Here is a 23,028-nt window from a genome sequence, read left to right as displayed (position 1 = left end):
TTAATAACGGTGAATAAAAGGGTGTAGGGAGTCAGGTGGCTGAGCGGTTAGGGAGTCGGGCTAGTAATCTGAAGGTTACCGGTTCGATTCCCGGCTGTGAAAAATGACGTTGTGTCCTTGGGCAAGGCACTTCACCCTACTTGCCTCGGGGGGAATGTCCCTGTACTTACTGTAAGTCGCTCTGGATAAGAGCGTCTGCTAGATGACTAAATGTAATGTAAATGTAATGTAATGTAATGTAAAACCGGGGCAGTGCACTATTTAAAAACAGCGCGAGACGCAGAGTATCCATTTGTGCAACAGGAAACAGCCAAGTTGCTTAATAAGGCATGGCCGCGCGCACGGGGTCCCGCATTTAGATGTAATCTGGCAGCTGTGCTCAAGCCTGAATGAAAGGCTTGTGTGTGGGTTTATTTGATTTTAGCCACAGGCGCACTCTCCATCCGATGAACCTTCCTTGGGTCACTGCAAGAATCCGGCCGGCCCTCTACACCACCCAAACACAAACACAGCTTTTGCCCACAGCAAACCGCACTCCATTTCATTGGGTTAAATTGATTCAGAACATTGTTTTTGTGAAAAGGATTTTGAGTTTGATGAGATCGGAAGCCCTTTGCTTCTTTCTGAGTTGGGCTGGCTGGCTAGCTGGCCCATGCCATGGGGGAATAGATGCTATTGTCGGAGTGAGAGAGACACGGTGCCGTTGTGTTCCCAGCGCAGGTTAGCTTCAGGCACATCGTACTGATTTGACAGCAGGTTCGCTCACCGAAGGCAGCGCCAGTAATTATGTGTGTTGTTCCAGCGCGAAAGAAATAGGTGGGTAGAAAACATGACTTGTAACAAAGGCGGTGCATTTGAGCTAGAGGCCTTCCTGTTTGACATAAACAACATGACAACACATTTGACAGAAGACATAAATAGATGGAGGTTACAATGAGAATGTTCTTAAAACAGCACAGCCTACCACAATACTTAACAAATCCTTAACCCTCGTGCTGCCTTCGGGTCACATGACCCAAAGGTTCATAACGAACCATCGTTGTGTTTACCCAATTTTACCCAATACAAAAACAAATTAAAATAATTTTATTTTAACCATCGCAATGTGGGGGGTCTGAGACAGCCTAGCTGTTAAAAGAAAATGCTTCACTTTGTCTTTGTATGCGGTAAATTTGTCGCAATACGACGGTGGGTCACAATGACTGATGGGTCAGAATGACCCGAAGATAACACAAGGGTTAATGGATGTCTGCTACTGAAGTCATTCCGGCTCAAATAGTAGGCCTATTATAATAAGGTTTATGTTATTATAACTAAAGTTGGAGTCCAGTTTCTGAGAGAAGCCAATGCACGTTTCCCAAACAATTAGGGAAGTTAAATGTGCCAGTTCTGTGCAAATGATCTCTCAGGACCAACTAATTTGTGTGAACTATGTATTTAGCTACGCGTAACAGCCTACGCATAGGCTGTTAAAAGCCCGGTGTGGTAAAATGAGAGTTGAGGAATTATAGTTCCTACTAGACACTAATAATAATACCGGAGAATATACTGACCTCTGGTGTAGAACGACGGCAAAACAGTCCATCTACCAAAAAATATTAACATTTAGCATAACTTCTGAGAATAGGCCTGCCTTCTGCTAGGTTCGTAGTACACCGTATGACTACTAGATTTATTTTTCGCCAGAGTTATTAGTAAAACAAGCATTACGATTACGGGTGGCAGCTATCTGAAATCTATAGCAATGTATCATTTGTTTGACATTTGATTAAACACTCCTGGTGGTGGTTCTAAAGCACCGATGAGACGATAACCGAAAACTAGATTTGTGATTGTGGCGGAGCGCCCTGACACTTTGTGTCAAAATGAAAATAGGTTTTGTGTATTAAACTTTCCATAGAAAATTGCAGTCCCTTACTTGGACTACTCACAAACGGCTGTGCTGACAGTGTGATACAAACAGGTGAGTAGGCTGATGTTAAATTAATTGATTTACTTTTTTGTTAGTAACGTTAGCAAGCTAACCCTCATCTGGTGGTAGCTAGCAGCTAGCATTTATTACGTGGCCGCCCTGCGGTGCCCAGCTTTGTACATGGCGAACTAGGTATGTTCTTGTTCAGTTTTGTTCGTGTGGATTTACGGTATTGGTAGACGCTACACATCACAACATCGAGTGATTCAATCTATATTAGCTCTTAAGTAGCTTTACTCTAATCAGCTGAACTATAGCTAGCCTTGTTGCAAGCTACAACGCACCTAAAATTGTCTTAATCTATTCTTTGTTGGCATTTTTATCGAAAACTCGCGTTAAGAGTTTGAATATAACCCCTGCTATGACAGAATATTTTACTATTTGTTGATAGTTTATACCTTCTCCCACACTGTTAACGATTAGAATGCTAACCTAGCTAAAATAGCTAACTGGCTACTTTAGGAGCTAGCTAGGTGGAATGGAGGCATACCGACCGTACTGTACCACCAGGATTTTGATGCAATTTCCCGTGTGATTCAAAACGAATAGTCTAGTCTTAGCGTTTCACGCCTAGAATCGCGATGTTACAATATGCACACTGCATTTTCTAACAAATACTTATTGTTATTGTTAACGAACAAGACTATAATAATCACTCGTTATAAGGCAGTCTTTATTTAATATGATGGTTAGCTGTGGTTGTGCACTTGATCGTTGTCGTTCTCTACTGGAAACATTAGCCATTTAGGCTAGTTAGCTCTATGTTGGTTAAAAATGAGTCGCAACATCATCAGTATCAGCACGGCTGGAATCATCTTCAGCACATGTATCTACGACCAAATGACAGCCACAACGCGCTCCCTCTCGTGTGATGTTGCTTTTATACAATAGTTCAACAAGAACCATTTATTAGTTAGGCTATCAAAGGTAACGGACTATGATTTTTGATTATGTAATCATGTATCTGTCTCCGCCAACACAAAATAGTTCCGCAACTCCGCTGTAATGTAGCAACACAAACTTTTAGCAGAGACTGTCTCGGATAGTAGAAACCAAGGCCGTAGCCATTAAGTAAACAACTGATGCTAACAATAAACTGTTAGCATCAGACCTTGCTCTAGTTCCAGGGCTCTCCTTTTGAACTCTGATGACTGATCGAGACTTAGACCGTAAGATACCCAACAGTAACCCTCCATTTTGTGTCTACCCTGAACAAGGACGGTACACTTCCCTTTAACACGCTGATCTTTCCTGTCTCTAGTCTGATTGTGGCAGGTTCGGGCCCATGGACCCGCCCACTAAACCCGGAGCCAATCAGGTGGCTGATGTGGTGTTTGTCATTGAAGGAACAGCCAATCTCGGCCCCTATTTCGAATCCCTGAGAAAAAACTACATCTTACCTGCCATTGAGTAAGTACCGTAGACATGGAAATCAGACGTTTTTCATGTCACTGTCCTGCCTGAGTCCTGAGTTCATGTCTGGCCTCTGATGACCACAGGTACTTCAACGGAGGGCCGCCTGCAGAGACAGATTTTGGAGGAGACGTGAGTTTCCACTTAGCTTCCGCTGCCGAGTGTACAGGACTTCTGTGACAGTAACAAGACACGATGCTCTCTATCTCTCTTTCTTTCTCGCTTGCTTTCTCCCACAATCCTCTGTCCCCCTATCTCATCTCTCCCTCTCTCCCTCCAGTATGGGGGCTCCCAGTATGGCCTGGTGGTGTTTAACACAGTGGACTGTGCTCCAGAGTCCTATGTCCAGTGTCTCGCACCGACCAGCTCTGCATTCGAGTTTGTGTCCTGGATCGACAGCATTCAGTAAGTGGTTGTCAAAACCAGGACTCGAAAGAAGGATCTGCTTCCTGTTTCCAATCATCCAGTGTGGGATCAGGGGGGGTGTGTTCTAAACCTGCCGTGTGACAGTGTGAACGTTGGCTCCCCAGGTTCATGGGAGGGGGTGCGGAGAGCTGCAGCCTCATAGCAGAGGGCCTGTCTGTGGCCCTGCAGCTGTTTGATGACTTCAAGAAGATGAGGGAGCAAATGTGAGTAGTCCAGGGCAACTGCCCTCCCACAGACCTCACTGTACAGAAACAAGGACACACAGTCTCTGGGAAAAACACACACACGCAGCCTCCAGTCCCCCACACACACAGCCTCCAGTCCCCCACACACGCAGCCTCCAGTCCCCCACACACACAGCCTCCAGTCCCCCACACACGCAGCCTCCAGTCCCCCACACACGCAGCCTCCAGTCCCCCACACACGCAGCCTCCAGTCCCCCACACACGCAGCCTCCAGTCCCCCACACACGCAGCCTCCAGTCCCCCACACACACAGCCTCCAGTCCCCCACACACGCAGCCTCCAGTCCCCCACACACACAGCCTCCAGTCCCCCACACACGCAGCCTCCAGTCCCCCACACACGCAGCCTCCAGTCCCCCACACACGCAGCCTCCAGTCCCCCACACACGCAGCCTCCAGTCCCCCACACACGCAGCCCCCAGCTAACACCAGGCCTCTCTCTCACCTGTGTTCCAGAGGCCAGACCCACAAGGTGTGTGTCCTGCTGTGTAACTCCCCCCCTTACCTGCTGCCGGCTGTGGAGAGCGTCAGCTACACGGGCTGCACCGCCGACAGTCTGGTGAAGATCATCAGAGATGTGAGGAACCACAGACAGCCTGTCCCCTCCTCTGCCCTGCTCCTCCATGCCCCCTTCCTCCATCACTCTGCCCTGCTCCTCCATGCCCCCTTCCTCCATCGCTCTGCCCTGCTCCTCCATGTCCCCTTCCTCCATCGCTCTGCCCTGTTCCTCCATGTCTCCTTCCTCCATCACTATGCCCTGCTCCTCCATGCCCCCTTCCTCCATCACTCTGCCCTGCTCCTCCATGTCTCCTTCCTCCATCACTCTGCCCTGCTCCTCCATGCCCCCTTCCTCCATCACTCTGCCCTGCTCCTCCATGTCTCCTTCCTCCATCACTCTGCCCTGCTCCTCCATGTCCCCTTCCTCCATCGCTCTGGCCTGCTCCTCCATGTCTCCTTCCTCCATCGCTCTGCCCAGTAGCTGCTCTAACTCAGCCTGTCTCTCCAGAGAGGGATCCACTTCTCTGTGGTGGCTCCGCGGAAGCTTCCGGCGTTGCGGGCGCTGTTTGAGAGGGCGTCGCCCGTGTCCGGCCCGGCAGAGCCCCCCCACCTAGACTACAGCCAAGACCCGTTCCACATGGTGCTGGTGCGGGGCATCGCTCTTCCCCGTAAGGCACAACACTAACCACACACAACGTAATGTGGAGGAGTCAGGTGGCTGAGCGGTTAGGGAATCGGGCTAGTGATCTGAAGGTTGCCAGTTTGATTCCCGGCCTTGCCAAATGACGTTGTGTCCTTGGGCAAGGCACTTCACCCTACTTGCCTCGGGGGGAATGTCCCTGTACTTAATCTAAGTCGCCCTGGATAAGAGCGTCTGCTAAATGACTAAATGTAAATGTAATGTTAGACTAACTAGATCCAGATGAGAATTAGATAAATGTTTTAGATAAATGTTTTGTGCTGATTGTGTGTGTGTGTGGTAGTGTCTGCAGGAGGAGGGCCAGGCCCCCTGAAGGCAGTCCTCCCCCCCCAGCCTCTGTCCGTCAGCCAGCCTCTTGGAGCTGCACCCCAGCCTCCTCCTCCAATAAGCACGTCCCATCCATACCAGGTACAGAACTCTCCGGAAGGACATCCGTCTGTTTGCTGTTGACTTCAGAGGGCTCCAGGGTGTTCAGGGCTCCTGGGTGGGCTGTGTTCAGGGCTCCTGGGTGGGCTGTGTTCAGGGCTCCTGGGTGGGCTGTGTTCAGGGCTCCTGGGTGGGCTGTGTTCAGGGCTCCTGGGTGGGCTGTGTTCAGGGCTCCTGGGTGGGCTGTGTTCAGGGCTCCTGGGTGGGCTGTGTTCAGGGCTCCTGGGTGGGCTGTGTTCAGGGCTCCTGGGTGGGCTGTGTTCAGGGCTCCTGGGTGGGCTGTGTTCAGGGCTCCTGGGTGGGCTGTGTTCAGGGCTCCTGGGTGGGCTGTGTTCAGGGCTCCTGGGTGGGCTGTGTTCAGGGCTCCTGGGTGGGGTCTGACTCTCTCCCTCCCTCTCCCAGGCTGCAGCCTCCCTCAACGCTGCCCAGGCAGCGGCCCAGATGGCTGTAGAGGCCGCCAACAACCAGAAGAGTCGTTGTGAGTCTTCCACTCTCTCTCCTACCTCTCCCTCCTGTCTCCATCCTGTCTCTCTCCCTGTTTCCACCACATAGCTGCATCACGACTCTCTCTACTGTGTGCTGACTGCTGTTTCCTCCAGTCCCAGGCATGGGGAACCCGGGGCCTCCCTTCAGCGGCCAGCCCGGCCTGCCCTCCGTAGCTGGGGTGAAGCTGGCTCCCTCCATCCAGCCCAGCCTGGCCACCGTCACCACCGTCTCCACTCCCATGATGCCCCAGCAACAGCCCCCTCCCAGCCAGCTGCAGCAGGGGCCGCCCCCGGGGCCGCCAGCACCCAATCAGCAGCAAGTGCCTCCCCCCCAACAGCAGCCCTCGGTGAACCAGCAGCCCCCGCCCTCCTCACAGCCTGGCATGGTAGGAGCCCAGCCCTGCTGTCCCATAACCCAGCCCTGCTGCCCTGTTACCCAGCCCTGCTGCCCTGTTACCCAGCCCTGCTGCCCTATAACCCAGCCCTGCTGCCCTGTTACCCAGCCCTGCTGCCCTATAACCCAGCCCTGCTGCCCTGTTACCCAGCCCTGCTGCCCTGTTACCCAGCCCTGCTGCCCTATAACCCAGCCCTGCTGCCCTGTTACCCAGCCCTGCTGCCCTGTTACCCAGCCCTGCTGCCCTGTAACCTAGCCCTGCTGCCCTGTTACACAGCCCTGCTGCCCTGTTACCCAGCCCTGCTGCCCTTTAACCCAGCCCTGCTGCCCTATAACCCAGCCCTGCTGCCCTATAACCCAGCCCTGCTGCCCTATAACCCAGCCCTGCTGCCCTGTTACCCAGCCCTGCTGCCCTATAACATGTCATTATTCTAATGTTGTGTTCTCTCTCCTGACCCCACCCTCTTGCCCCCACAGCCTGGTGTATCTGCAGCCAACGCGATTGGACAGCCGCAGCAAGGAGTAGCCAATAAGATAGTAGCATGGAGTGGTGTTCTGGAGTGGCAGGAGGTGAGGGCAACGATGACCTGGTTCAGCTGGAGGCTCAGTCCTGCTCTGGTGCCTGCTCTGGGCCCAGGGACATGCTCTGGGGCCCGCTCTGGGGCCAGGGACATGCTCTGGGGCCCGCTCTGGGCCCAGGGACATGCTCTGGTGCCCGCTCTGGGGCCAGGGAAATGCTCTGGGGCCCGCTCTGGGGCCAGGGAAATGCTCTGGGGCCCGCTCTGGGGCCAGGGACATGCTTTATTTATTACTAGTAACCACTGACTTCAGCAACCCTGTTATTTGACTTGATTCATTATCTTCTGATGAATCGAACAAGATTGTTGTTGTGCTTGAACTACAATTGGTTTGGCTCCATGATCGACCTGGCTGACAGAACCCACGCCCGGGGGGACAAGCACGTCCTGCCTGTCTAATGAGGCCTGGGTGCTTCTAAGCCTTCATCCTGATCCATATCTAGTGACAGGCCGCTGGAGTCAGGTGCTAAGAGACATAACAGGTTGCAGGCTGTTCGACGGGACTTACAGCCTGCTGACACACCAACAGGCTTGTCCTGCAGCAGGTACTACAGCTGGCTAACACACCAGGGGACAGGAAACAGGCTTGTACTGCAGCAGGTACTACAGCTGGCTAACACACCAGGGGACAGGAAACAGGCTTGTACTGCAGCAGGTACTACAGCTGTCTAACACACCAGGGGACAGGAAACAGGCTTGTCCTGCAGCAGATGGTATCTAGTGTCCAGGCTACACAGGCTGTATTAGTTGTGGCCATTGTCTTCCAGGCTGGTGTCCTGTCTGGCCCTGTAGCGTGCAGCATCAGTCCCACGTACATCCTCAGGACGGAAAGCCTGTGGTAGTGGGCAGATGGGCCTGACCGATATGGATTTGATCAAGTATTGATCCAGTATTGATCGGCTGAAGATGAACAGTGCTTCTTCTTATCCCAGAGGGTGTGGTGTTATCGACCCTGTTTAGATTGTGATGCTTACAAGGCTGTTTGTCATGTTCTGGAGGTTCTGCTTGAAGGTTCCAATCAGTTAGCCCCCCCCCCCCCCCCCCCCCTCCCGGGATGGGAGACTACTTTCCCCTTGTCCACTGTGTATGTTAACTTCCAAACCTCCCTCTGCCCTTTTGTCCCCCCGCTATCTCCTCCCTCCCCCCTCTCTCCTCCCTCCCTCCCTCCCCCCCCTCTCTCCTTTCATCCCTTCAGAAGCCCAAAGCTGCATCTATGGATTCCAACACCAAACTCACCCGCTCGCTACCCTGCCAGGTCCAGGTGAACCAGGGAGAGAATCTGTGAGTATGGAGGGGACTGTGAGGAGATGTGGAGGTGACTGTGAGGAGATGTGGAGGTGACTGTGATGAGGTGACTGTGAGGAGCTCTGGAGGTGACTGTGAGGAGGTGACTGCGAGGAGGTGACTGTGAGGAGGTGACTGTGAGGAGGTGACTGTGAGGAGGTGACTGTGATGAGGTGACTGCGAGGAGGTGACTGCGAGGAGGTGACTGCGAGGAGGTGACTGCGAGGAGGTGACTGCGAGGAGGTGACTGCGAGGAGGTGACTGCGAGGAGGTGACTGCGAGGAGGTGACTGCGAGGAGGTGACTGCGAGGAGGTGACTGCGAGGAGGTGACTGCGAGGAGGTGACTGCGAGGAGGTGACTGCGAGGAGGTGACTGCGAGGAGGTGACTGCGAGGAGGTGACTGCGAGGAGGTGACTGTGAGGAGGTGACTGTCAGGAGCTGTGGAGGTGACTGTGAGGAGCTGTGGAGGTGACTGAGGAGCTGTGGAGGTGACTGTGAGGAGCTGTGGAGGTGACTGTGAGGAGGTGACTGTGAGGAGGTGACTGTGAGGAGGTGACTGTGAGGAGGTGACTGTGAGGAGGTGACTGTGAGGAGGTGACTGTGAGGAGGTGACTGTGAGGAGGTGACTGTGAGGAGGTGACTGTCAGGAGGTGACTGAGGAGGTGACTGTCAGGAGGTGACTGTCAGGAGGTGACTGTGGAGCTGTGGAGGTGACTGTGAGGAGATGTGGAGGTGACTGTCAGGAGATGTGGAGGTGACTGAGGAGCTGTGGAGGTGACTGTGAGGAGGTGACTGTGAGGAGGTGACTGTGAGGAGCTGTGGAGGTGACTGAGGAGCTGTGGAGGTGACTGAGGAGGTGACTGTGAGGAGGTGACTGTGAGGAGGTGACTGTGAGGAGGTGACTGTGAGGAGATGTGGAGGTGACTGTGGAGGTGACTGTGAGGAGGTGACTGTGAGGAGATGTGGAGGTGACTGAGGAGCTGTGGAGGTGACTGAGGAGCTGTGGAGGTGACTGTGAGGAGGTGACTGTGAGGAGCTGTGGAGGTGACTGAGGAGATGTGGAGGTGACTGAGGAGCTGTGGAGGTGACTGTGGAGGTGACTGAGGAGCTGTGGAGGTGACTGTGGAGCTGTGGAGGTGACTGTGAGGAGCTGTGGAGGTGACTGAGGAGCTGTGGAGGTGACTGAGGAGATGTGGAGGTGACTGTGGAGGTGACTGAGGAGCTGTGGAGGTGACTGTGAGGAGGTGACTGTGAGGAGCTGTGGAGGTGACTGAGGAGATGTGGAGGTGACTGAGGAGCTGTGGAGGTGACTGAGGAGCTGTGGAGGTGACTGAGGAGCTGTGGAGGTGACTGAGGAGCTGTGGAGGTGACTGTGAGGAGCTGTGGAGGTGACTGAGGAGATGTGGAGGTGACTGTGTATATCTTCTGACAGGAATGCTGACCAGTGGCCACAGAAACTGATCATGCAGCTGATTCCACAACAGTTACTGGTGAGAGGACTTGTTGTGTGTGTGTGTGTGTGTGTGTGTGTGTGTGTGTGTGTGCGCGCTCCAGGATAAATGTGTTTATGTATTTTTAGTAAGGAGGTTAACTTTGTCTCTCTCCCCAGACGACCCTGGGTCCTCTCTTCAGGAACTCTAGAATGGTTCAGTTTCTCTTCACCAACAAAGACGTGGAGTCGCTGAAGGGACTCTACCGCATCATGGCTAATGGATTTGTAAGGACGGCTGCTAAGCAGGGTTTCCCGCAGCACTTTTCAGTGCATGCTAATGCCAAGCCAGCTTCCCCACCATCCTCATGATGGCTCCTACACGTTTCCAATGTTAGGACGGAGTGCAGGTCCCACCTCTGTCCACTAGGAGGAGTGAATGTGAGCGCAGTGTAGGCACCAAGCCTCTAGAGGGGGCTGTGAACCGCCACTACGCACTGATGCAACGTGTGTGTTCCTTGTCACCAGTGTAGGAGAAAGTGCTGCTGTTGAGCTTGACTGTGTTCTAGTTACATGGCATTGTATTTCTGCCTGGCCAGCTGCGGCCTGTCATTTTCCCATCGAATATAAATGAAGATTATATAAGAAGGTCCACTGATGTGTAGACAACACCATCAACAATATTATAATTCCCTCAGCAAGTGGATAAGCTTCCTTATCAAATCCCATAAAGTATTTATGTTGTTGCCCGAGATGAAACATTCTGAAGTAGATCTACCCCATTTCAGATGGTAGGTTCTAGGTTCTTGAATGGAACGCTGTGAACCTGACCCCTGACCTGTGACCCCTGATCTGTGACCCCTGACCTGTGACCCCTGCAGGCGGGCTGTGTGCACTTCCCCCACAGTGCCCCCTGTGAGGTGCGCGTGCTCATGCTCCTCTACTCCTCCAAGAAGAGGATCTTCATGGGGCTCATCCCCAACGACCAGAGCGGCTTTGTCAACGGCATCCGCCAGGTCATCACCAACCACAAGCAGGTCCAGCAGCACCGCTCGGTAGGAGAGGGAGGGGGGACAGGGTATAAGGGGGAGGGAGGGAGGGGGGACAGGGTATAAGGGGGAGGGAGGGAGGGGAGACAGGGTATAAGGGGGAGGGAGGGGAGACAGGGTATAAGGGGGAGGGAGGGAGGGGAGACAGGGTATAAGGGGGATGGAGGGAGGGAGGGAGGGGGAGTGAGAGAGGATGGAGGGGGAGTGAGAGAGGATGGAGGGGGAGTGAGAGAGGATGGAGGGAGGACAGGAGGGGGAGTGAGAGAGGATGGAGAGGGCAGCTCGGTGGTTAGAGCTCTTGACTAGCTGCGTTATCTCTACGTTTCCAGTGTCCTGCCACGCTGCTGCTCCCTGCTCAGCACCAGACGGCACCAGACCATGCAGGTAGCAGAGCGTGGTCTGTGTCGACTGAGGCCTTCAGAAGGAGGACATGCAATCCCAACACTGTCATTACATATTTACCGCTGCCTTGTTTATAGGGGATTTCAAAGGCTATTAAAGAATCATGTCTTGATAGTTGTTAAGGGCTGTTTTGTGTAAGGATGCAGAGCAGAGACTTGGACTTGTCGCTAGATGCGATTTTGCGTCGCCTGTTCAGCCACACACAACTAAATATTTTCTCAGAAACCTTACATAACTGTTCCAACAAACATCTACTAGTGCAGGCTGGAAGACCACGGCCAGTGAAAATAAACAGAACGATTATAATGCATCTTGTCCAGGTAGGGGAGGTGTTTGTGTGTGTCAGGGTGCAGGTGCTGCAGTCTCAGGGCTGTGTAGCGTGTGGGCGTCTGGCCCCAGAGGGCTGCTCTCACAGAGGGCTGCTCTCACAGAGGGCTGCTCTCACGGAGGGCTGCTCTCACGGAGGGCTGCTCTCACGGAGGGCTGCTCTCAGAGGGCTGCTCTCACGGAGGGCTGCTCTCACGGAGGGCTGCTCTCACGGAGGGCTGCTCTCACGGAGGGCTGCTCTCACAGAGGGCTGCTCTCACAGAGGGCTGCTCTCACGGAGGGCTGCTCTCACGGAGGGCTGCTCTCACGGAGGGCTGCTCTCACGGAGGGCTGCTCTCACGGAGGGCTGCTCTCACGGAGGGCTGCTCTCACGGAGGGCTGCTCTCACGGAGGGCTGCTCTCACGGAGGGCTGCTCTCACTGTCCTCCTTCCCCCAGCTGGGCTCTGGAGGCCCCATGGTGCCGGGACAGGTGCCCTCCAACCAGAACTTCCTCAACAGACCCACTGGACCCATCCCTGTCTCCCACGGCAACGTCCAGCAGCAGGTACAGACCCCTGCCCTGCAGAGTCACACACACACACACTCTCTCTTCTCCTCATCCCTTCCCTTGCTCTCTCATTACTCTGACCCCTCATACACTCCAGCTGCATCCTACACTCACACACACACACATAACACCCTATACATAAACACACCCAACGCTCACACACACCCTACATACTCTCCAGCTGTACCTCCTGTAGACCTATATATAAAACACACACGTGGGCTGACTGCAGCGTGGTCTCCTGTCTCTCCTTTACACCTGGGACACTGTGATGTCTGCATGCCTTATTAACCCTGTTTCCTTTTCTCCAACACCTCCTCCCATCTCCAACACCTCCTCTCATCTCCAACACCTCCTCCCATCTCCAACACCTCCTCTCATCTCCAACACCTCCTCCCATCTCCAACACCTCCTCCCATCTCCAACACCTCCTCCCATCTCCAACACCTCCTCTCATCTCCAACACCTCCTCCCATCTCCAACACCTCCTCCCATCTCCAACACCTCCTCCCATCTCCAACACCTCCTCTCATCTCCAACACCTCCTCCCATCTCCAACACCTCCTCCCATCTCCAACACCTCCCATCTCCAACACCTCCTCCCATCTCCAACACCTCCTCCCATCTCCAACACCTCCTCCCATCTCCAACACCTCCTCTCATCTCCAACACCTCCTCCCATCTCCAACACCTCCTCTCATCTCCAACACCTCCTCCCATCTCCAACACCACCTCCCATCTCCAACACCTCTCATCTCCAACACCTCCTCTCATCTCCAACACCTCCTCTCATCTCCAACACCTCCTCTCATCTCCAACACCTCCTCTCATCTCCAACACCTCCTCCCATCTCCAACACCTCCTCTCATCTCCAACACCTCCTCCCATCTCCAACACCTCCTCCCATCTCCAACACCTCCTCCCATCTCCAACACCTCCTCCCATCTCCAACACCTCCTCCCATCTCCAACACCTCCTCCCATCTCCAACACCACCTTCCATCTCCAACACCTCCTCCCATCTCCAACACCTCCTCCCATCTCCAACACCTCCTCCCATCTCCAACACCACCTTCCATCTCCAACACCTCCTCCCATCTCCAACACCACCCATCTCCCACACCTCCTCCCATCTCCAACACCTCCTCCCATCTCCAACACCACCTTCCATCTCCAACACCTCCTCCCATCTCCAACACCACCCATCTCCCACACCTCCTCCCATCTCCAACACCTCCTCCCATCTCCAACACCACCTCCCATCTCCAACACCTCCCATCTCCAACACCTCCCATCTCCAACACCTCCTCCCATCTCCAACACTCTTCCTCTATCCTCCCACTCCCACCCCTCATCCTTCTTCCTCCTCCACCTCTTTTCCTCCACCTCTTTCCTCCTCTTCCCCCCCCCCCCCTGCACCAGTCTGTGGTGGGGGGTATGTCTCCTCTTAGTCAGGTCTCTATGATGGAGGATCAACACAAACAGATCAACCTGGTGAGAGTTACATCTCTCACATATATATACACTACACACACATCCTACACACACACGCCCATACCACCAGTGGCCTACACTCACCCCCAGTGCCCTACACACAGACACACACACACACACAGAAGAGCCCCTGTGAGGGTGCAGTCTGCAGCAGCTGCCATGTTCTGAACCTCCCTCATGCTGAGTCCTGCAGAGCACCTCACTCCTGTGAGGAGAGAAATGATGCACATCTCTCCGTCTCTCTCTGCCTTGACTCTCTGTCACTCCCTCTCTCTCCCTTGACTCTGTCCCTCTCTCTCTCCCCTGTCTCTCTCTGCGTCTCTGCCCTCCCTCTCGCTCTCTGTCTATCCCTTCTCTTTCTCTCTGTCTCTCCCCTCTCCCTCCCTCTCTCTGTGTCTCTGCCCTCTCCCTCCCTCTCGCTCTCTGTCTCTCCCCTCTCCCTCCCTCTCTCTGTATCTCTCTCTGTCTCCCCCCTCTCTGTCCATCTCTCCCTCCCTCTCTGTGTCTCTCCCTTGACTCTCTCTCTCCCCTCTCTCTTTCTATTTCTCCATTCTGGTCTCCAGCTGCCTGTCTCCTGTCCCCTCGCTAACCTCCCCCCCCCCCCCCTCACCGCAGATGACGATGAGAGCCGCAGGCGCAGCCAATCAGCAGCCTCCAGTCACCGGCGCCCCGCCCAATCAGGTCGCTCAGGGTGGCCAAGCCCCGCCCCAGGGGGCTATGCTTCGCCTTCCAAATCCAGGAGCCAATCCACAGCTGCGCAGTCTACTGCTCAGCCAACAGCAGCCAGTAAGAATACAGCCTTTGACTGTCTTCCTGTGACGTGTTTACTGACTGTGTCACCAGACTAATCACAGCAGATTAATCAGTTAATACTGCCTCGATAAGTCCTGTCTGGTATACTCTCATGACCTGACTAAGAAGTTTGTGAATGTTCATCTTCATTTGAACCTGTACTGCTGAACTAAACTGGAACTCGCCTTCCTGTTTACATATTGTTATAATCAGTTTGCACGCTGTGATGTTGACGTAGTATTTGACCATATTCTAATAGTGTTTATGTACCTGTTGTCTTCTTTAGATGTATGTATCTGGCTGCTATGACGATTAGATTTTTACCCCGGGGATTAAGAAAGCTGACTAGCGTGGTGTATATCTATAATGGCATGGTGTATATCTATAGTGACGGTGTATATCTATAATGGCATGGTGTATATCTATATTGGCGTGGTGTATATCTATACAGGGCTCTAGAGTGCGACCAAAATTTGTACGGGTGCGACTAAAATTTTTACTAGGTCGCACCGGTGCACCTAACCTCCTCGCATCCGCTGCCTCTCCAGGAACGAAGCATTTGTTTCTTCTTTGACGGAACTCGCACTCATGGTTGGATCATATCGTGGTCTAAACTAATCAGAGACAGAGATCCGGCCCGCGTGAGGTAAATCAAAAATTAAAAATAAATACATGTGTTGAGCGGTTGTAAATATGTAGTCCTGAAACACTAGTGATCAGGCAATTTACATACGTGCGCTTGCGCAACCTCACCGACAGGAGAGTTTGGTGGTTAGCCCTCGAAAATGAAAAACGAAAGGTTTATACAGAATGTAGAGTTTTTAACAAGACATGGACTTCTAAGTATCTGTTTACTGAGGTCAAAGTCAAAGCTGTGTTCTTAGTTTTGGAGAACAGGTCGCTGTGTTGAAGGATTACAATTTGAATCGGCACTAAGGGACTCAAGAAAAAAACTAACGCGGACATAATAAGAACTTGACTGATTCAGTGGGCGCGGGCTGATGGTTTGCTAGTTATATTGCACACTCGGATCATCACCTGTCAGCTGTCCTTCGCATATCCACCTCAGACATTCAGCCAGATTTCGATGCACTTGTTCAAGCCCACTGGATTCCTCTCACATAACAAAATGAACTGCAAAAAAGTATTGCTTTTTGTATAAAGTTGATCAATTGCGTATCTTTAACATACTGCAAAACAACTTTTCAGTGTTGGTGAAGATTAACTAGTTACAAATAAAATGAAACACTGATGTAATGATTATTTTAGTTTTTACTGTTACTTCGATAGTCTTTTCCTAGTTGACCAACATGTAAAATATTTATATAAATATTTACAGAATATCCTTATTCTTCTGATAACCAGTAGCAGCTAATCAAAATATATACTTTACTGCTTTTTACAATGGGGGAAAATGAATAGTGAGCAGAATTAAGTTCAAGTTATCGTTGATGCGGCCCTCCAACACATTTCAGGTTTCTCATGTGGCACCTTGTCAAAATTAATTGCCCACCCCTGAGTTACGGAGCTGGGCCATGGAGCTAACCCATGGAGCTAGGATGTTGATGCTAGGGAGAGTGTGGCAAGCTGGTTTAGCCAAGGCCAAAGGGCAAGAAAGCCAAATTACAGGTGTTGGCCATCTGCAGGGCATGCGACAGCAAGGGGAGACCCGCTATAAGACTTTGAGCCATGAAATGTTAGGTCTCAGTTCAGGGAAGCACTTTTAAACTGTAGCACTTTCTATTTTAAAATGTTTTATTTTGCTTGCAATGTTTTAGTTTGGCAGCTCAGTGAAGCAGTTAAAATATTTTTATATACAGTTTAATTGTGCGGCAAATAAAACCAATATTTACCTACACCTTATTCTTGTTTAAGGTCATTTACATAATATATATGAATGTATATGGAGCGTGATAAAAAGGTGACCTTGAAATTGTGGCGACGCAAGGAAAAATCTGGGTGCACCTAAATTTTGTGCTGGTGCACCTAAATTAAAAAAAGTTAGGCGCACCAGTGCAACCAAGGGAAAAAGTTAGTCTGGAGCCCTGCTATAGTGACGGTGTATATCTTTAATGGCGTCGTGTATATCTATAGTGACGGTGTATATCTCTAATGGTGTGGTGTATATCTATAGTGACGGTGTATATCTATAATGGCGTGGTGTATATTTATAGTGACGGTGTATATCTATAAAGGAGTGGTGTACAGTTAGGTCCATAAATATTTGGACATTGACACAATTTTCATCATTTTGGCTCTGTATACCACCACAATGGATTTGAAATGAAACAATCAAGATGTGCTTTAAGTGCAGACTTTCAGCTTTAATTTCAGGGTATTTACATCCAAATCAGGTGAACGGTGTAGGAATTACAACACATTTTATATGTGGCCCCCCCCTTTTTAAGGGACCAAAAGTAATTGGACAAACTAACATAATCATAAATCTAATTGTCACTTTTAATACTTGGTTGCAAATCCTTTGCAGTCAATGACAGCCTGAAGTCTGGAACCCATAGACATCACCAGACGCTGGGTTTCGTCCCTGGTGATGCTCTGCCAGGCCTCTACTGCAACTGTCTTCAGTTCCTGCTTGTTCTTGGGGCACTTTCCCTTCAGTTTTGTCTTTAGCAAGTGAAATGCATGCTCAATTGGATTTAGGTCAGGTGATTGACTTGGCCATTGCAGAACATTCCACTTCTTTGCCTTAAAAAACTCTTTGGTTGCTTTCGCAGTATGCTTCGGGTCATTGTCCATCTGCACTGTGAAGCGCCGTCCTATGAGTTCTGAAGCATTTGGCTGAATCTGAGCAGATAATATTGCCAGAAACACTTCAGAATTCATCCTACTGCTTTTGTCAGCAGTCACATCATCGATAAATACAAGGGAACCAGTTCCATTGGCAGCCACACATGCCCACGCCATAACACTACCTCCACCATGCTTCACTGATGAGGTGGTATGCTTTGGATCATGAGCAGTTCCTTCCCTTCTCCATACTCTTCTCTTCCCATCATTCTGGTACAAGTTGATCTTGGTCTCATCTGTCCATAGGATGTTGTTCCAGAACTGTACAGGGTTTTTTAGATGTTTTTTGGCAAACTCTAATCTGGTCTTCCTGTTTTTGAGACTCACCAATGGTTTACATCTTGTGGTGAACCCTCTGTATTTACTCTGGTGAAGTCTTCTCTTAATTGTTGACTTTGACACAGATACGCCTACCTCCTGGAGAGTGTTCTTGATCTGGCCAACTGTTGTGAAGGGGTTTTTCTTCACCAGGGAAAGAATTCTTCTGTCATCCACCACAGTTGTTTTCCGTGGTCTTCCGGGTCTTTTGGTGTTGCTGAGCTCACCAGTGCGTTCTTTCTTTTTAAGAATGTACCAAACAGTTGATTTGGCCACACCTAATGTTTTTGCTATCTCTCTGATAGGTTTGTTTTGATTTTTCAGCCTAACGATGGCTTGCTTCACTGATGGTGACAGCTCTTTGGACTTCATATTGAGAGTTGACAGCAACAGATTCCAAACACAAATACCATACTTGAAATGAACTCTAGACCTTTTATCTGCTCCTTGTCAATGAAATAACGAACTCCCTTTATGAGGGAATAACATACACCTGGCCATGGAACAGCTGAGCAGCCAATTGTCCAATTACTTTTGGTCCCTTAAAAAGGGGGGGGCCACATATAAAATGTATTGTAATTCCTACACCGTTCACCTGATTTGGATGTAAATACCATGAAATTAAAGCTGAAAGTCTGCACTTAAAGCACATCTTGATTGTTTCATTTCAAATCCATTGTGGTGGTATACAGAGCCAAAATGATGAAAATTGTGTCAATGTCCAAATATTTATGGACATAACTGTACACCACTCCTTTATAGATATACACCGTCACTATAAATATACACCACGCCATTATATGTCCAAATACTTATGGACCTAACTGTATATCTATAGTGACGGTGTATATCTTTAATGGTGTGGTGTATATCTATAGTGACGGTGTATATCTATAATGGTGTGGTGTATATCTATAATGGCGTGGTGTATATTTATAGTGACGGTGTATATCTATAAAGGCGTGGTGTATATCTATAGTGACGGTGTATATCTATAATGGCGTGGTGTATATTTATAGTGACGGTGTATATCTATAATGGCGTGGTGTATATTTATAGTGACGGTGTATATCTATAATGGCGTGGTGTATATTTATAGTGGCGGTGTATATCTATAATGGCGTGGTGTATATTTATAGTGACGGTGTATATCTATAATGGCGTGGTTTATATTTATAGTGACGGTGTATATCTATAATGGCGTGGTGTATATTTATAGTGGCAGTGTATATCTATAATGGCGTGGTGTATATTTATAGTGACGGTGTATATCTATAATGGCGTGGTGTATATTTATAGTGACGGTGTATATCTATAATGGCGTGGTTTATATCTATAGTGACGGTGTATACCTATAATGGCGTGGTGTATATCTATAGTGACGGTGTATACCTATAATGGCGTGGTGTATATCTATAGTGACGGTGTATACCTATAATGGCGTGGTTTATATTTATAGTGACGGTGTATATCTATAATGGCGTGGTGTATATTTATAGTGACGGTGTATATCTATAATGGCGTGGTTTATATTTATAGTGACGGTGTATACCTATAATGGCGTGGTTTATATTTATAGTGACGGTGTATATCTATAATGGCGTGGTGTATATCTATAGTGACGGTGTATACCTATAATGGCGTGGTGTATATCTATAGTGACGGTGTATATCTATAATGGCGTGGTGTATATCTATAGTGACGGTGTATATCTATAATGGCGTGGTGTATATCTATAGTGACGGTGTATACCTATAATGGCGTGGTGTATATCTATAGTGACGGTGTATACCTATAATGGCGTGGTGTATATCTATAGTGACGGTGTATATCTATAATGGCGTGGTGTATATCTATAGTGACGGTGTATACCTATAATGGCATGGTGTATATCTATAGTGACGGTGTATATCTATAATGGCGTGGTGTATATCTATAGTGACGGTGTATACCTATAATGGCGTGATGTATATCTATAGTGACGGTGTATACCTATAATGGCGTGGTGTATATCTATAGTGACGGTGTATATCTATAATGGCGTGGTGTATATCTATAGTGACGGTGTATATCTATAATGGCGTGGTGTATATCTATAGTGACGGTGTATACCTATAATGGCGTGGTGTATATCTATAGTGACGGTGTATATCTATAGTGACGGTGTATATCTATAATGGCGTGGTGTATATCTATAGTGACGGTGTATACCTATAATGGCGTGGTGTATATCTATAGTGACGGTGTATATCTATAATGGCGTGGTGTATATCTATAGTGACGGTGTATATCTATAATGGCGTGGTGTATATCTATAGTGACGGTGTATACCTATAATGGCGTGGTGTATATCTATAGTGACGGTGTATACCTATAATGGCATGGTGTATATCTATAGTGACGGTGTATATCTAATGGCGTGGTGTATATCTATAGTGACGGTGTATATCTATAATGGCGTGGTGTATATCTATAGTGACGGTGTATACCTATAATGGCATGGTGTATATCTATAGTGACGGTGTATATCTATAATGGCGTGGTGTATATCTATAGTGACGGTGTATACCTATAATGGCGTGGTGTATATCTATAGTGACGGTGTATATCTATAATGGCGTGGTGTATATCTATAATGGCGTGGTGTATATCTATAGTGACGGTGTATATCTATAATGGCGTGGTGTATATCTATAATGGCGTGGTGTATATCTATAGTGACGGTGTATATCTATAAAGGCGTATATCTGTCTCCTCAGCAGGGGCCCCACATGCAGGGGATGATGTCTCACCAGGGCCTGGGCCAGCAGCTCGTCCACCCCACCCCAGGAGGGGGCGCTCAGATGCAGGCGCAGTGGCGCCAGCCTCTCGGAGGTGAGGAACAGCCGTCCTACCCAGCGCTGTGTCCCTGTAGAGAGTTGGTCCTACCCAGCGCTGTGTCCCTGTAGAGAGTTGGTCCTACCCAGTGCTGTGTCCCTGTAGAGAGTTGGTCCTACCCAGCGCTGTGTCCCTGTAGAGACTCGGTCCTACCCAGCACTGGGTCCCTGTGTGCATTGGCTAACCTCATGTCCCTGTGTGCGGTGGCTAACCTCATGTCCCTGTGTGCGGTGGCTAACCTCATATCCCTGTGTGTGGTAGCTGACCTCATGTACCTGTGTGCGGTGGCTAACCTCATGTCCCTGTGTGCGGTGGCTAACCTCATATCCCTGTGTGCGGTGGCTAACCTCATATCCCTGTGTGCGGTGGCTAACCTCATGTCCCTGTGTGCGGTGGCTAACCTCATGTCCCTGTGTGCGGTGGCTAACCTCATGTCCCTGTGTGCGGTGGCTAACCTCATGTCCCTGTGTGCGGTGGCTAACCTCATGTCCCTGTGTGTGGTAGCTAACCTCATGTACCTGTGTGCGGTGGCTAACCTCATGTCCCTGTGTGCGGTGGCTAACTTCATGTCCCTGTGTGTGGTAGCTAACCTCATGTCCCTGTGTGTGGTAGCTAACCTCATGTTCCTGTGTGCGGTGGCTAACCTCATGTCCCTGTGTGCGGTGGCTAACCTCATATCCCTGTGTGCGGTGGCTAACCTCATGTCCCTGTGTGCGGTGGCTAACCTCATATCCCTGTGTGTGGTAGCTAACCTCATGTCCCTGTGTGCGGTGGCTAACCTCATGTCCCTGTGTGCGGTGGCTAACCTCATGTCCCTGTGTGCGGTGGCTAACCTCATATCCCTGTGTGCGGTGGCTAACCTCATATCCCTGTGTGCGGTGGCTAACCTCATATCCCTGTGTGCGGTGGCTAACCTCATGTCCCTGTGTGTGGTAGCTAACCTCATGTCCCTGTGTGCGGTAGCTGACCTCATGTCCCTGTGTGTGGTAGCTAATCTCATGTCCCTGTGTGCGGTGGCTAACCTCATGTCCCTGTGTGCGGTAGCTAACCTCATGTCCCTGTGTGTGGTAGCTAACCTCATATCCCTGTGTGCGGTAGCTGACCTCATGTCCCTGTGTGCGGTGGCTAACCTCATGTCCCTGTGTGTCTGCGGTGCAGGCCAGATGCTGATGGGAGCCGGTCCGAGGGGATCTGCGCAGGGTCCAGGGATGCCTCAAGTCTCCAGCGTCATGGAGGACGAGATACTCATGGACCTTATTTGACCTCCGACCCCCCAGAGACTTGGTTCCACAAGCTGCTGTTTCAGACTGTGCACATGAATCCACACCCCCTTTCAGAGGAATAATTATTACACTTACCCCTGCTTCATATTCTTGTATTGTTGATATAAAAAGTCATTTTTTATTGAGGTTTTACTTTCCTGAAGTTTTGTTTGAAGTACTTACGATGTTTAAATAATAAAAAGTTAAAATACTTTTAAGATTAAGATACTTTTTTGTGAAGGAAAGTCGTACATCCTCGAGACCTTTCAGACTGTACATGAACTTCCAAGCAGCAGTGTGGGATGGCTCTGTCTTTTCAATGCCAAAATGTGTCACAGTGTTAATTTTAACTACTCCAATATGTCGCAGAACCATAGAGGGCTCCCTCGTGCCAAGTCTCTCTACCAGATGGCATCACTTGGCCGTGCCGTCCCTGGCAGAGCGACCGTGCCGTCCCTGGCAGAGCGACCGTGCCGTCCCTGGCAGAGCGACCGTCCAGGCTGAAGGCACGACCACACAGCCTCGCACAGTCAGGACCCAGAGCAGACCCTCACATTCGGAGAGATGGTTTTATGTCAACTATGACATACAGTTACTTAGTTATATCACCCCTTTTCTGAGTGCAGGTGTGTCAGTCGACGTGGACCAGCGGTTGTTTCTAGAGCACATTTAAAAACAACACCAGTTACCAAAGAACTTTCCACTCTCAAATGTACAAAACACCACATTTACTATAAAACACCTATCCACATATATTATAAAACACCTAATTCATCACTATTCAGTCTCCATGCATCTTAGGACAATTTACATGCATGAGTAGAGTAGCATAGATTTAAAACATTCAGTTGAGTCGAAGGATCGAATATGTAGCAGGGGGATATTCCAGGGCCCAGGATGTGTCTCGACATCAGAAATACTGTATGTGGTAATGTGTGCTTCAAATCAAATGTGTGGACATTGGTGTTGTACAGGATACACATCAGAAGGGTAAACAGGATTCACGTTAACTTTACTCTCCAAAGCTTCTGCAGGTTTTCCTCCTTCCCCGGATAAACGGAACCGAACACACTTACTGTGTACTCGGGCGCTCGCTCGAACGGACAGGAAGTGATGTCATTCCCCGTCACCTGGGCGACAGAGACGGTTGCTAAGATACCGTGACACTGGCTTCTTGTTTCTAAGCTTGTTCTGAAGCTCTCTCTCTCACACATGCACTCCCACAGACACACTCGTCCCTCAGAAACTAGATGATGTTCCACTCAGCAAGCAGCTGTTCGTCATCTCCCACTTCCACTCTTG

At 50.0% G+C, this 23,028-nt stretch overlaps 1 protein-coding gene across 3 annotated transcripts; it reads left to right on the top strand.

The window, feature by feature from the left end:
* Positions 1-1,615: 1,615 nt before the first annotated feature.
* med25 (mediator complex subunit 25) lies at positions 1,616-21,939 on the top strand. 3 transcript variants are annotated; one of them, XM_062480473.1, is made up of 20 exons: positions 1,616-1,963; positions 3,234-3,382; positions 3,472-3,517; positions 3,666-3,790; positions 3,916-4,014; positions 4,512-4,632; positions 5,062-5,221; positions 5,537-5,661; positions 6,082-6,157; positions 6,279-6,550; positions 7,036-7,128; positions 8,335-8,417; positions 9,854-9,911; positions 10,031-10,138; positions 10,732-10,905; positions 12,066-12,173; positions 13,598-13,669; positions 14,285-14,455; positions 20,347-20,461; positions 21,623-21,939. In XM_062480473.1, exons 2-20 carry the CDS (start codon positions 3,258-3,260, stop codon positions 21,724-21,726), a joined length of 2,235 nt encoding a protein of 744 aa, XP_062336457.1. In that variant the 5' UTR covers positions 1,616-1,963; positions 3,234-3,257; the 3' UTR covers positions 21,727-21,939. The 3 variants fall into 3 exon arrangements, with proteins under 3 accessions (XP_062336457.1, XP_062336456.1, XP_062336458.1); XM_062480472.1 differs by having other exon boundaries at positions 1,617-1,963; positions 8,332-8,417; XM_062480474.1 differs by lacking the exon at positions 13,598-13,669 and having other exon boundaries at positions 1,618-1,963; positions 8,332-8,417.
* Positions 21,940-23,028: the final 1,089 nt, after the last annotated feature.

Source organism: Osmerus eperlanus, chromosome 2 (genome assembly GCF_963692335.1).
Source record: "Osmerus eperlanus chromosome 2, fOsmEpe2.1, whole genome shotgun sequence".
Lineage (NCBI taxonomy): Eukaryota > Metazoa > Chordata > Actinopteri > Osmeriformes > Osmeridae > Osmerus > Osmerus eperlanus.
The sequence above is the reverse complement of the archived record's forward strand: the minus strand, read 5'-3'. Positions and strand labels throughout refer to the sequence as shown.

Coding starts and splice junctions, on each gene's coding strand:
- med25 (XM_062480472.1), top strand. CDS start 3,258: ATGGACCCGCCCACTAAACCCGGAGCCAATCAGGTGGCTGATGTGGTG. Junction 14,456..20,346: donor TGCTCAGCCAACAGCAGCCA/GTAAGAATACAG, acceptor CTGTCTCCTCAG/CAGGGGCCCCACATGCAGGG. Junction 20,462..21,622: donor GTGGCGCCAGCCTCTCGGAG/GTGAGGAACAGC, acceptor TCTGCGGTGCAG/GCCAGATGCTGATGGGAGCC.